Source organism: Argiope bruennichi, chromosome 10 (genome assembly GCF_947563725.1).
Source record: "Argiope bruennichi chromosome 10, qqArgBrue1.1, whole genome shotgun sequence".
Classification (NCBI taxonomy): Eukaryota; Metazoa; Arthropoda; class Arachnida; order Araneae; family Araneidae; genus Argiope; species Argiope bruennichi.
The window spans coordinates 98,310,542-98,325,766 of NC_079160.1; the positions used below are offsets into that span (position 1 = coordinate 98,310,542).

Sequence of the window (15,225 nt, forward strand, 5' to 3'; positions counted from 1 at the left end):
GCATGGCAAGTGCCATTATAATCAACAACAACAACAAATGTATTTCCAACTTCGAATTAAAGTTCGGACTATTTTTAGATGTATCTCTTAATACTGAATCATGATCAGAAGATGAAGACAATACTTGAGATGACACTTCTTTTTCTAAATTTTTGCACAATGCCTACAGTTGTGTACAGCCTAACACCCCGTTATCATTGTACGAAGCAATATCAATGGGATTTGTTGTAACCGACTCCTAGTACATTCTCCGTCTAGTTCCAGCTGCAACTGAATTTCCAGACTTAGTCTCTTTAGAGAGGTCTGGAGTCTCTTAGTCTCTTTAGAGAGACGCTTCCCTTTTCACCATAGGCATCCTAAGTAGTGCCTATGGTAAATATATCGTGCGATCAAAGTCATCGTCCTCCACTAGTCGCTTTCATGTTTAAGGCGGTTGGCCCTTAGTCACAAGAGTCAGGCGAAGCCCAGCCGCGACATCTGGACAACACCTGTCGTCTTCGTAAAACAAATCCTAGGCTCTACATAACTATTCCTACTATCTTCCCTGATGTAATCCATTAATTACAACTCTCTAAACATATGTTTCTTAATTCATATTCGTTATTAAAATATCTCGTACCGTCAAACTAAGTTCTAATAATGCTGCTTTCTAACAAACCGATGCTATAATTCAGCTACGTTAACTAACTCATATACCTCACCAAACTAAGTTTTAATCACAATCTCTAATCCCTCTCCGACTTTCATCATCCACATTCCTTCAATGCAGTAATATGCTGGAAACTCATGCCCAAAAGAAGAAAAAACAGTCCACTTACATGGAGAAATATTCCATTCCCAATCATATAAAACTTTGAGATCATTATTTAGATTTAGCCTACTAAATCGCAGTAATCAAAACATTACCATCATCACAATATACCATTCACAAGCTCATACCAATATCATCCTAATGAGATTTTAACACCATTCTTGTAGGTGGATTCAATCCTAATAATCAAAACATTCAAGATGTTACCATCACCTTAATTTGCCCTTCATCAACGCGAAACCTAATAACTGAACGGACTTTTACTTTCTTGCAAAGCCAAAGCCACTAACGTTACCTACAAACTTTTAATCTAAGGCTACTACCACGATACATGTACTAAAAGAGCCTGACTGAAGGCACTACTGAGCACGAAGCCTGACCTGATTTTCCAGCAGGAAATGAGGGCTATCCGGTTTCTTTGTCAGAAGCACTAAACTGCAGACAATTACCTCTGAAATTTATTCATACAAAACCATCAACAAACTACCTAAGTAGCTCTAAAAGTCCCAATCTGCTCTTGCAGCTATGTTTCACATTCTGCTTTGCAGTTAAAATATTCAATCCAGCAGTCACCATCCACTCCTCATTTTCACAGCTAGATGCCATTACACCACTCAATATACTGCCATAAAATACAAACCATGAAACATGTACAAAATATAGCTTTTACCCATCGATATGAGGCTTTAGGTCTCATTTGAGTGAGTGGCTCCTCCAAAAGACAAGAAGACAGTAGATCTCTGGGTACCACTGAATGCGTAACACCAATAGAAGAAACCTTTGCATCTGAAATACATATATAGCTGTTCTTCGGGTAATCGGGATCAGCTGCACTTTCAGCTGTCTTACATTCTGCTTTGCAGCTAAAATCAAGCAGTCATCATGTACTCTTCACCACCACAGTTAGATGCCATTATAACACAGAATACAATACCACAAAATACATACCAATAAACGTGAGCGAAAAATATCTTTCTCCGTCAATATGAGGCTTTAGGTCGCACTCGAGTGAATGCCTCCTGCCCAAATACTGCCCAAAAGAAGAGAAGCAAAAAAATCGCTGGATACCTAGAGATGTGCAATACCAACAGAAGAACCTTTGCCCCTGATGTGTTTGAAGTGAACTATACAGGTTCAGATGGCGGTCCTCTGGCCTTACAACCAGGCCACCACACCCTCCAGTAACAAAAGTGAAGTGCATAGAATTAGTGAAATAAGAATAGCATTTATATTTTGTTGTGACATATTTATTTCATAGAATTATACAAATGACCACAATTTTAAGAGGGTCAAAAGAAAGTTATCAATTTTATGCATGTTTATTGCATTTATCATGCTTTTTTTATAAGTTTATATGTAATTTATAAATTTTGTTTGAAGATGCCTGCAAACAGGGAAAGTCAATTTATGGTCACCTTGTACTTAAAAATAATTATTTCTTCAAAAGTAACAAATTTGCCAAAGAATATTTTTTTAAATTAAAAAAAAAAATAAGGTTTATTGATTTGAAGCAACTGAATAGAAATTTCTTATATCTAAATTATACAGCATATTTTATGATTTGTTTATATTTCCGTTATTTCAATCATGTTTATAAATTCATATGTTGTAAAGGATGGAAGTAGAAGGATCAAATTACCCCGCAAATAATCCTAACGGCTTCATCGACTGTCCACCAAGTCAACCTATCAAATGCAATCCCAATTACCCCTACAGGACATTGAATGGGATTTGTAATAATTTACGATATCCGTTGTGGGGCGCAGCAAACACGTGTTTCAGAAGATACCTACCTGCATTTTACTCAGGTAATGGAAAGTAATTTTTTTTTTGTTAGCAAGCTTTTGTAAAAATTGGAATTCAATAAGTGAATTTTTCTTTTGCAATCCTATTGTAAGATTTGGTACTTATTAATCAACGGTGAAAGAGCCAAAACTCGCCAAATATAGTACCAAACCCGAATTAGAATTGTAACCCTATAGGCGCGCTTGAATCACCTGTTAGCATTTTGTTTGTTTGTTTATTTGTTTTCGCGGAGGAAATTATCGTCAACGAATCGCCAATCCTTCACCGTCTATTAATAAGTACCATACATTTTTTTTAAACTTTTTTTTCTATATGAAATTATACGTAATGAAAATATTATAACAATCAACAAATATCATCATAGAAATTTTTTATTCCCATTTAACAAATTTCTTTTAGTTCTATAAAAATGCTCATGCAATTACTAGCTTAACTATTCACAGATTGATATTTGCATTATTTAATAATGAGCATAACAACTAAAAAAAGCAACAAAATGGTTGAAGTTTGGCATATCGTCCATATTTTATTTTGTTCATTTGTATCAAATTTTGGTTCAGATCATGATCCCTTTTCTAGAAAGACTAGCTAGACTTTTTCAACTGTACGATGAAAATGCATTGATAAGAACCATATTTAAAAACATTTTAAATCACTGCCATTTAAATGGAGAGAAAAAAAATATTTAAAAAAATTAGATTGCATTTATCAACTTGCGTTTTGCCACTCATTACAAATGAGATATAATTCAAAAATCAAATGAAACGATTAATACCTGATTTTCCTACATATTATTATTAAAGTTGCCATTGTATCCTATGAAAGTATTAAATACAATTTATACATATTCATTAAAATATTTATTTATTATTTTATTTACAACTATTTATTAAAATTTGAAAAATTGAAAAATAATATTAATAATAAATTAATTAATTTAAATTTAAAAAATTATTCTCAAAGAAATTTTAAAAAATCAAATGAGATATCCAGGTTTAACGATTACGATATTTTGTAAACTTCGTAAACAAAAAAGTAGAAATAATTAGAAATTAAGTAGAAAATAAAAATAATAATTAAGTAGAAATTAATTAATTATTTTTTTAATTATTATTTTAATTAATTAATAATTATGAAATAGAAATTAATTATAAGTAAGTAGAAATTAATTATAATTAATAATAATGAAGTAGAAATTAATTAATACTAATGAAGTAGAAATTAATTAATAATAATGAAATAGAAATTAATTAATACTAATGAAGTAGAAATTAATTAATAATAATGAAATAGAAATTAATTAATACTAATGAAGTAGAAATTAATTAATAATAATGTAGAAATTAATTATAATTAATAATAATTAAGTAGAAATTAATTAATAATAATTAAATAGAAATTTCATATCTCCAGTTTTAATCATCCGATACTAATTTCATTATATAAAAATTGTATAAATCCCTGCATGATTGAAACTCTGTTCATTTTAGGGTTCGGCAATCCCCGAAGATCTGTCAATGGTGCCCCCTTACCACAACCCAGAGAGCTGACTCTGACCATTTTCCAGGATCGCCATCGTCCAACCGAAGATGTGTCGTTCATGTTTACGATATACGGACAAACTGTGGCTCACGACATTTCCTTGTCTGAATTCGAAGATCGCAAGTACATTTTAATTATTCCAAATGGACGAAAACTGGAAAACTTCATTTCAATTTGAATTTAAGTTTAAAATGTTAATTCTTTTTACCGACGGTATGATTTTAGAATGTGCGATTTCCTATGAAAAAGCAATAAGAAATTTGAAACAGCTTTAGAGTGGACCAAAAGGGGTGGCATCTCCGATACTTTATCGCTACTTTTTAGCGATCACTTCTTCGCTAATTGTGGTGTCATCTCATTCTCTTCCTCCCCGCATTACAATTGTGGACATTGGTCAAAACCGTTAATGATTAAAATGTTTATAATTTTGTTCTGCGATTGAACTTTTATACTTTGGAATATTGCGAAGAAAATCAGATAATTGCTTTCTAAAAAATATTTTTCATCAATATGGGATAAATTTGACACATAACTTCAATTTGTGCAATAAATTTCATTTATGTAAGTGTAGTGCTACGTAATTAAGTGCATTAATGGTGAATTTTGTAAGTAAATTCATTACTTGTTGAGTTTACAAGCACGTGAATGTAGATTGGTAAATGGTCAATCCGTCGATGAAAACACTATTAGTTCAGAATTTGATACAGTGCTACACTTTAGATGCTCAACTGAACGTTAAATTATATCTATCCAGCCATTCGCGTTTCATAGTTATTGTGTTCAATTGCTTTTGAACACAGAGAATAACAAATTTCCTGTAGGGAGATTTCGCTCAGGTGTTGACTAAAATCTTTAAATTTCATGTAAATATCGTATAACAGATTTCACCTGTTTAACTCAAAAAAAAATTGTGTTAACAAGTCTACAGATAGACAGATATTATTACAAAAATTAGGGTTTTTTTTTTTCGTTTGTTTGTTTTTGGATTGGAGATGTCTGAAACAGATGATTCTTCAAAATCCGGAGGTTGATTTTTTTAAAAACAATTAAAGTGCATCTTATTTGTATGCTACGAATACAAGAAAGTAGAAATGCAATAAGTTTGCATAAATAAGTTTGCAATAAATTTCCTTTTTTTTTATATTACTGACAATGTAAACTGCACATAAAGGGATCTATGTATAGTAAGTAATCAATCGATTTACAGACATTTAAGTGAAGGAAAAAAACATAAAACAAAGCAAAATCGCATGGGAATATTTCATAGCTGAATGAACTAAATGACGCCGACAGCAAACGCCTTGCGTGGTTCGCAGTGCCTATTTTATTTAGATTAGATTTCTATACGTAAGCACCTCCCACAACAGTGATTTACATACAATACGCTTGGCATCTGACTTCGTGACAAAAATTTCACTAGCATCTGCAAATGTCCCCGAATTGCCAAATACTATTTAAAGGGTTTATTATTAACATCGATTTTACCTTGATTAATAACATAACTGTGATTGGGGAGAGCTTCGAGCACTTATTGCAAAACGAAAAGGCACTCGCTATCTGATATTTCGTATAAGATATAGCCAGATAAAGAATTCCCAATAATTGTTGGTTTGTCATTCCTGCATCATCTTGTCTCCCAATTATTATTGGTTTGTCATTCTTGCATCATCTTGTCTCCCAATTATTATTGGTTTGTCATTCTTGCATCATCTTGTCTCCCAATTATTATTGGTTGATCATTCCTTCATCATCTTGTTTCCCAATTATTATTGGTTTGTCATTCCTGCATCATCTTGTCTTCCAATTATTATTGGTTTATCATTCCTGCATCATCTTGTCTTCCAATTACTATTGGTTTATCATTCCTGCATCATCTGGTCTCCCAATTATTATTGCTTCAACATCCCTGCATCATCTTGTCTCCCAATTATTACTGGTTTATCATTTCTTCATGATGATGTGTCCTCTATCTCCCTCTCGTGGAATTATCCTTATCTAAGTGGAGTTATGTGCATTATTTGTTTCGTTTGTAAGAATATTATCCCGCTCTAACAGTTTAAATGTTGCATTGTGAATCACTTTGTAGAAAGGTATATATACTTTGTTTTCATTGTATTACGCAAATAATTTAAGATTATATTCATTCCATGCATTTATTTTTTAAGCAGAAAATAGAACTCTTTCTTTTCATAGATACCAATGTCACATTTTCAGTCAATTACTTATGTATCAATCATACGAAAATGCGTCTAAAATGCTTAGGAATGTATAGTTAGTGCAATAGGAGAATCACCGATAGTTGAGCGTATTTCATAGATGACCCATATGTTTTAAGCCGTGTTAATACTTTCTTCAAAGTAAACGCTGACAGTAATTATAAAGATCTCACCAATCTTAAAAAGGAAATGTGCTTAATTGCCTTTATAAACAATTTTATAAAAATAATCGTAAGTGGTTAAACTTATGTTAGATATGGTTTATAAGGAGAATACCCTCCTGTGCAATAGCCAATATGGTGTAAACAGTGCTAATAGTCTCTTTAAAGTAAATGGTAACAATAGTAATAAAGTTTTCACCAATCTCAGAAGAAAATATGTTAAAGTGCTTTTATAAATAATATTGTAAGAATAATCGTTAGTGGTTAAGCATATTTCATAGATGGTATATACAATATAAAACATATTTCGGATTCAGTTTCTTTAAAAACAGAGCATTTTGGAGAAATCGAATTAGAATCTTCAGTTAATTTGTTACGCTAATATCCATTTTTTGAAGCTATATCCAAACAATTTTGAAACTTCGTAATTTTATACTGAGATTTGAAAAAGAGGATTACATGATTAAAGAACCTCATTCAGAAATCAAATAAAAAGTTCAAATCAAATAAATGAAAGTTAGATGTTAAGAAATAAAGAAAAAAGATGTACAATTAAAACGCAAATTTAACTGAACATCCCACTGAAAAGGGTTTTCTTCCCTAATTAATTTTGACTCCTACAGCTGTTCCATGTTCATCAATAAATTAGTTATTAATTGTTCAATAATTTTGACGTATCAGTTTTCTGCATGTTAAGATGCATCTTTTCTGGTAAGATGACTGCATAGATATTATATTCTTAAAAAGAATAATTATTGGCCGCCGGCGTCCTGGCATAGGGTTAGCGCATTTTCCCCGTGGTCTGGGCGTCCCGGGTTCGAATCCCGGTTCGGGCATGGTTGATGCAGGCGAATGTGAGTGTCATCTTCATATGAGCTAGAAGTCAGACTTCTGCCCTCGGGTGCTCAGGGGTCTTTACCCTCAGAAGCTACTGCACCCTTCTTCCGTGGTAACGCGAACACGACATCATCATCAATAATTAACGCATGTACATATGAAAACGATAATTACAAAATATAAACAGCTAGATAGATGAAATTTATTATAAATGTTTAGCATCTAAAATATGGATCCACAGACATTTTAAATCAAATCTGTCAAAAGATTAATTGTCTTTTAGTTGGTACTTTAACAAGAATTGAAAGTCAATAACTTCAAATCGCGATGATTTAAATAAATGAACATTTCTTCATATTCTTGCCACTACACTTATACTTCTATGGCTAATACATTTTTTTTTCATCAATCAAAAAAAGGGATTCTAATATATAAATTCAATTTTCGGGTAATTTTGCATTAATCCTATGCAGAGATTAATTGCCAAAAATACAATTTAAACAAATAAAATGTAACATATCAAAAATGTGATTTATGCAAAATATCCTCAGAGACAGTTTTGTAAGGGACAAAAAAAGTGAAATCGAAACTGTGATAAATCTCCATATACCAGATCACACCGAGTCTGTAAGCACATTTTTGGAAATTATGTTTGTGTATCAGTTTACGAATCCGATAACTCTATAGCTTGCTCAGCTAAATGGATGAAAGCCAGTTTTTATATTAAATTTGCATATTTATATTAAATTTTGAACAAAATCCGTTCTCAGAAGATTTGACTGTCTGTGAGCGAGTGAACGCTATAACTACAAAATGTGAAGAGATAGATAAATAAAATTTGGTAAGTAGTTTTAACATCTAAAGTTTAAACTTCTATCAGATTTTCTACCAAATTCAGCAATGGGTTGTTATTTATCCATCTATACATCTATTTATCCATTTATACATCCATTTATACATCTATTTATCCATCTATACACATCATATAAAGACCATAACTCGAAAAACATAGCGATTATTATTAATGTCATTTGGTGTGTGAACTTGGTCTAAAATTTTAGTTTTTTGTTATCTTGATTTTATTCGATTGAAAAAGAGTTTGAGAAATGCAAATATCAATTTTTCTTTGCAACATTAAGAACATAATGTCAAGTGTCGACTCTGAAAATAAATATCTGAGCATTGGTCGTTCTCAGTGCTTGATCATTTTTTTAAATAGAAAAAAAAGGAAAAGTATTTTTATGGGGGAGCATGCAAATAGATTTCGGGGTGACTATTGGTTTGGCTTGATAGTTAATTTAACTAACAATAATTTAAACTCATTTCTATGTAAATTTTTATGGTTAATTTGGGTTAATTTAATAGTGACATTTTTTCACTGTAGCTGCTGTTCCGGGCCGCTGCTGTACACAGGAGAATGCGAACGACCCAGCTTGCATGAATATTGCAGTGTCTCCAAACGATCCTTTTTATTCCCAATTTGGAGTCACGTGTCTTGATTTCTTCCGAACAGTCACTTGCAGGGCATGTAACACCAGTAAGTACTAAAAAAGTGATTCATAACAAATGATTATGAAGTATCTGGGAGAACACGTTCCGCTTGGCAATCTTTCTTTTTTTATGAAGTCTTGTTTTTTTAGGGGGTGGGGAGAATATTTAGATATGAATCGCATGCTGATTACATATGACTATTTTTCAATCTTACCTACATATGAACTGGTCATTTAATTTAAAAAAAATCATGAATACACTAAGTTTAACATGTTATTCGAAATAGCATGCTGAATGATAGCATTCACTTTACAGTTCATCGAACATTACCTATATTTTTGAACTTACACTCAGTTCTACCATGGTGAAATCGGGTCTTATCACAATGCAAGTACCACAAAAATTTACGAGATGGCGCTATATGATATTGACAGCATGAGAGCAGACAATAAAAAAGTGCTAGTAGTTAATTATTAAAAAAAATAATTTCTTTCGGTGTAAAATTGGGTGTTTTTAGTAAAGTCATTTATATAGATAAAGCAAAAATATTGAAAGGCAAAGCCTTATATAAATATAAAATATAAAAAAATATAAATACAAAATTTGATCGAAATCGTTGGAGCCATTTACAAGATGCACAAAATAAATTAATATGTATACAAGACTACTCGTTTAAAGATTAAGGAACATTCTTTTAAATTTATTTGCCAGAAGATGCCATTTGGTTATCACTAAAGAAATTTATTTTTAATAATTAACAATCGCAGCACTTGCAATCAAATGCAATTGAAATAATACTGCAATCAATTACCTTTGCATCAATGACAACATCAACTGAATGTAATGAACAATTTAACGAATTAATCTGGATAAGAATACATGGCCGTTTTGACTTTTCAAGGATTTCTATTCTAATTGATAGACTGGAAGTCGGGTACATATTGTTTAATTGAATTTTTATCCAAAAGGTCAATAACAATTATGCATTAAACGCATTGATTCTATGCGTGTGCGATAATTTTTGTGCATAAGAAAAAAAAATTCATAAGTGGTATGTACTGTACGCAAAAATATAACCCGAAATTACATTTTATGCTCGCTTTACTTTTTTAATTCTGATTTCTTTCTGAGAAGGAAAGGAGCAATTTTAAACATGAAGTTTTTCTAAATTGCTGTTACTTTTTAATATATACGTTTTTCAAGTAAGTAAGTATAATTTGAGTTGGTGAGAGTTAAAAATAATAATCTGTAAACAAAGGAAGTTTAAAAAATGCTTTTACAAAACTAATAGAATCAAAAATGCATTAGGAAGGTAACATTTATTTGGACCGTTGTTTATAATCGTTGATAATAGATGGCGATGCAATTAGTTAAACCATGCGTTACATGGAATAAAACGTTGATTCAAATAATGACTTAATAATATTAATCAATTAATTGAGGAAATTATTTTTTAAAATTCCTCAGTTCCACATTTTAAAGTTCAGGTGATGAAGAATACACACTTCGATCGTAAAACAAATGATTGCATGTTATACTTTGCAAAAGCGAATTTATAATAAAACGAATTTACTAAATTGTTGTTTATTTTTAATATTTACATTTTTTACCAGGAAAGAAAGATTTAAGTCGTATAGGGTTAAAAATAATAATTTCTAAACAAATGAATTTTTTTAAAAAAAAAGATTTTCCAGAACTGACAGAATTAAAGATGAATTAGGAAGCTAACATCTATTGATACCGTTGTTTATAATCGTTGATAATAGATGGCATTGCAATCAATTTAATCACGTGTTACACGGGATAAAATGTTGATTTGAATAATGTCTAAAAATATTAATCAATGAACTGAGATATTTATTTTATAAAGTCCATCAAGATCCCGTTTTAAAGTCAAGTGACGACATATACACACTTCCAACGTAATACAGATGGTTGCATAGAAAATTTGACAAAAAAAATCATAATGCAGCGAGTAAGATTTAATTTTTATTAGATAAAAAAATTACATATCGTTCGCGCCAAAATGAAAATTTGGATACATCCTTAACTGTTTAAATATGTGTTCATCATTCCAAAGACTGCCAGATGAGGAAATCTTTATCCACGTTTTATAAAATCCAAATATGCTAATATGTTATCCAATTCGCACAAAATATCCATCAAAATTGATACTACATTTTCACGATATTATCCGGCATTGAGAATGTCGAAAAACATCGTTAAAATATTGCAAATATTTTGGGGTAAATTCGACATACTTACATATGGCTTTATTCAGTAATGCTAGAGAAATGTTAATGCTAGAAATGCTGTTTGATAAAGCAGCTCATTTCACTTTAAAAATTCCTACACACAAAAATCAAATTTGGTCATTTAAGGGGATGTGAGAAGCAAAATGCGCAATCATGCAGATACATAATCGGTACTTTGCATTACTGAAATAAAAGGCATTTTCATGGAGATTACTTTGCCAAAGATGCTGGTTTAATGCAATAATGCTAACCCATGGCAACGTTCCATAACGCTTTTCTATGAGAAGACCAAACATTAAAAACAACAAATAGTAAGGCATTTTGATGAATGAATTTATTAAAAATACAAGTTCATAAGCTTCGTAAACTTGGTAAAGCTTGGTAAACCAAGCTCATAAGCTTGGTAAAACGTATAACATAATATGTTATACGTTATTTTGTAATTTCATTCGACTGTTTTTAATATCACGTGATATTACGAAAGTTGTACGCTATTGTTGCATATTGTACAATTTCTATGTGCAAAATGAAATAATTATTTTACTGGTATTACAGGATAAAACGTAAAAATTATTTTTGGTTTAATTAGTTTTATTTTTAAGTCCTTAATTTATAATTCACTATTAGAAATGACATGAAATCTTGATATAAATTCTTTACACAATTTCATTACAAAATGAAAAAAATGAAATAAATTCATCAATTGATTGGCATTTAAACACTGAAAATATTAAAATACTGTTTTGCATACTATTATGGAAAATCCTAAATTTTACTAATATTAAGAAAAGTGCAAAAAAAAAATCAAACTTTTATAATCATGCGAAGAGATTTTTATAAGTACGTCAAGTTAATTAAAAGTATATGGAAAATGGATCGGTTAAAAAGTTGTAAAAATATCTAACAGATTTTAAATATTTGAATGATGTATAGGATATTTTTGACTTCTATTTGTTATTTTCTGCCTAATGCTTTTAGTTTAAAATTTAAGAAGCTCTTTTGAGAAAATTTCAAATGATGCTAAGCGCAAACTGATTATGATAAATAAAAAATATTTTTATAAGCAAATATAATATTAGTGAGAAATGGTACGTTTATGTTTTCCATTTTTTAATGTAATTTTTTGCATGCATTATAGTTTTAATTTATTCTTTTTATTCCAACGAGATTAACACAGAATGTATTTCTATGTTAGATAAAAGACAGCAAGACACCGGACAAACTGCTCCTATGGATGCATCTATTGTTTACGGTGCCAGTGATAACGCATCCCTTGCATTAAGAACCAATGATGGCACAGGTTGGTAGGAATTATTTTCATTAAAATTAAAAATAAATAAAAATTTAAAGTTAAATTATTTAGCGAAATTGATTGACTTATTTGCTTGATTCATGAGATAAGTGGTTGAATTTTAATACTTAAAATTTTAATATTTTATGTGAGTCTATTTTAAACAAGAAATGATTTTAAAAAAGATTACCCTTTCCTTCATATTGGGTAAAATCCTAGATGGGCCCACCTCTTGGTGCCAAGTTGACTACTAATTGAATATTTATTATTATTATTATTTTCAATTAAAAAACGATATTTGAAGGCCAGAAATAATAATAAATAAAATAAAATAAATAGAATAAATAAATAATAAATATAATAAATAAATAAATATAATAAATAAATAAATAATAATATAATAAAATAATAAATAAATAAATAATAATATAATAAAATAATAAATAAATAATAATAAAAATAAATATAAAAAATCCGTCTAGGTTGCTACATTGGCGATGTTATCGCCACTCGTTTGGCGAGAATTGAAAAAGACGCCAAGAGGTGGTCTGTGCTAGAATCCACCTTCATAATGTTAGGGTGAAAATTATAACAGGCCTAATATAGAATAATAATGGTTCATTCTATATGAAAACATGAAACACAGAAAAAACAGCACAAAACAGCATTTGTATAAATCAATGATACAAAAGAACAAACCTCTCTTAAGTTTTCGTATCAGCACAAAGCGCTTAAGCAAAACTCGATAGAGAGACTTCGCTCAACTTAACAGATTATTCTCTCACTCAGCTGACTATTGATTCTTCACCTATTGTAATTTGTTTTATACTTTTAAAAACGCATAGAACACCCTGAAACAAAAGTCAGAATTCGAGTTCTGATAGAATTACCACCGAAATTCTCGAATAATTTTGCTTCTTCATTTTTGTTACCAAATTCTCCAAATTTGTCTCCAAGACTGGAGTTCATTAAAAAATTAACGTCTCTCCAAGAGTCCCACTAGAAGAAGCACTAGAAATTTGCAATATATATAAGTTTTTTTTTTTTTTTTTTTTTTTTTTTTTTAGATTCAAGCGGCTTAAAAAAAAAATTTTTTTTTTTCACTTTTTATTTCCTTATGATTTTTTGAGAATTCTGAGCGTAGTTAATTGCATTTTTTATCGAAAAATGTATGTTCCTTTATCACTAATGATTTAAAAACTGTTTTGTATTATTATATTCATAAAGTGTCAAATTAAAATTTCAGGGAGACCTCATAGAAAGTTTAAAGCAAATTACCTAATACATTTTTCAAAAATTTTAAAAAAATGGAGATTATATAATGCAATTTTTTTAAGCATGGTAAAGACTTTTAGGTCAACAATCATGCCACTAATTGTGTTGTATCTTATTGTTATTGCAGAATGAGACATGCAAGTGGAAAAAATATTGTTAAAATCATGCTGAAAACATTATTACACAACTATATTTCGCATTAGAACTTCTAATTTCCGTACCAACAAGAAAAAAATCGTTTGCTTCCATCTTCTTCTTTCCTTTAATGTTTAATTTCCAGTATTTAAATACCAATCGAGGTTAATATAATACAGAATTTTTGTCAATATCAGTCAATATTTTTATATTATTGGATATTAGTATTTGCAAAATCCATTATAGCAAACTTATATCATATTAAAGTTTCCATTTACAAATTGATATTTTCTTTATATTTATAGGTAGACTGATATCGAATTATACCAAAAAAGGAGAGTTTCTTCCCAGCGGTAACAATCCACAAGACATCTTCTGTCCCATGTTGAAAAAATACGAATGTTTCGAAGCAGGTAATTAAATTTAAATAGAACAGTGAAGCTTTTTCTCATTCGAACATGCTAATTATCTTATAGATATTCTCATTATTAACAAGTAATAATATAATTCATAATTAGTAATTAGATTGTCAAAGTTTATAAGTAAATCAGTATTCATCAGTTATATGTAAAATGTAGAAAAATTCTCAAATATATTCTTCAGCTCCCGTGAACATCTGTTAATCTAGAAGACTATAGATTGGTAGCATTTATTTACTAGAAGTATTCAAAATAGAACATTTTTCTAGATTGCTAAATTAATTCATATTTTAAAAATGTATTATTAAAAGTACATATCAGCAGTATAATTTCCACATAATTTTATTTCAGAACCGCAATCGAGTTTAAAATTACAGCAAATCTGTTTCAAGGTATCATCGCGTTGCATTAAGAATATAGAAACATTTTATAATCAACTAACTGTATTGTTCATTATCAATATCACAGATTAATAAGCTCAGAGACTGTTAGTCAGCTATAAATTTATGCAGCATGAAAATAAAACAAAACATCTGAGGCAAGGCTTGCATGTTTTTTAAGCAACTACAAATAAAGAAATGCATATGATAAATGAGGATATTTTACTGATTAATTTTGCTGTCGTTTAAATGAAGAAACATTACAACATCTGTAAAAAAAGTGATCTGTTAAAAAGAGTTAACTTTTTTAAATTAAACTGTTTTTGGTGAAAAAATTATTTTGCATCAAAATAAATTCCGATTATTACTCTAATCAAATAATAATATTTATGGGGAAAATATTATTTGTAAATTGTGCGATGCCACCAGGAAATGCAATTTTTCAAAATATCAAACAATTTAATCTAGAGCTCCATACTTAGACATGTAATTACACTTTAGGCAGCGTGTGGTGAATAAAGTTTTGGTAGTTCTCTAGAGTTTTTTCAGTATTTTGGGTGTACAAATACATGTTCTCGAAGAACAGTTCAATACTTCTATTTTTCA

At 29.8% G+C, this 15,225-nt stretch overlaps 1 protein-coding gene across 1 annotated transcript in view; it reads left to right on the forward strand.

Moving 5' to 3' along the window:
- LOC129988434 (peroxidase-like) overlaps positions 1–15,225 on the forward strand; it is a 39,466-nt gene that overhangs the window by 7,581 nt on the left and 16,660 nt on the right. The window contains exons 4-8 of the mRNA XM_056096660.1: positions 2,426–2,619; positions 4,108–4,278; positions 8,758–8,910; positions 12,315–12,419; positions 14,126–14,233. Of these exons, the coding sequence (XP_055952635.1) occupies positions 2,426–2,619; positions 4,108–4,278; positions 8,758–8,910; positions 12,315–12,419; positions 14,126–14,233 (731 nt within the window). The remainder of the gene's footprint in view (positions 1–2,425; positions 2,620–4,107; positions 4,279–8,757; positions 8,911–12,314; positions 12,420–14,125; positions 14,234–15,225) is intronic.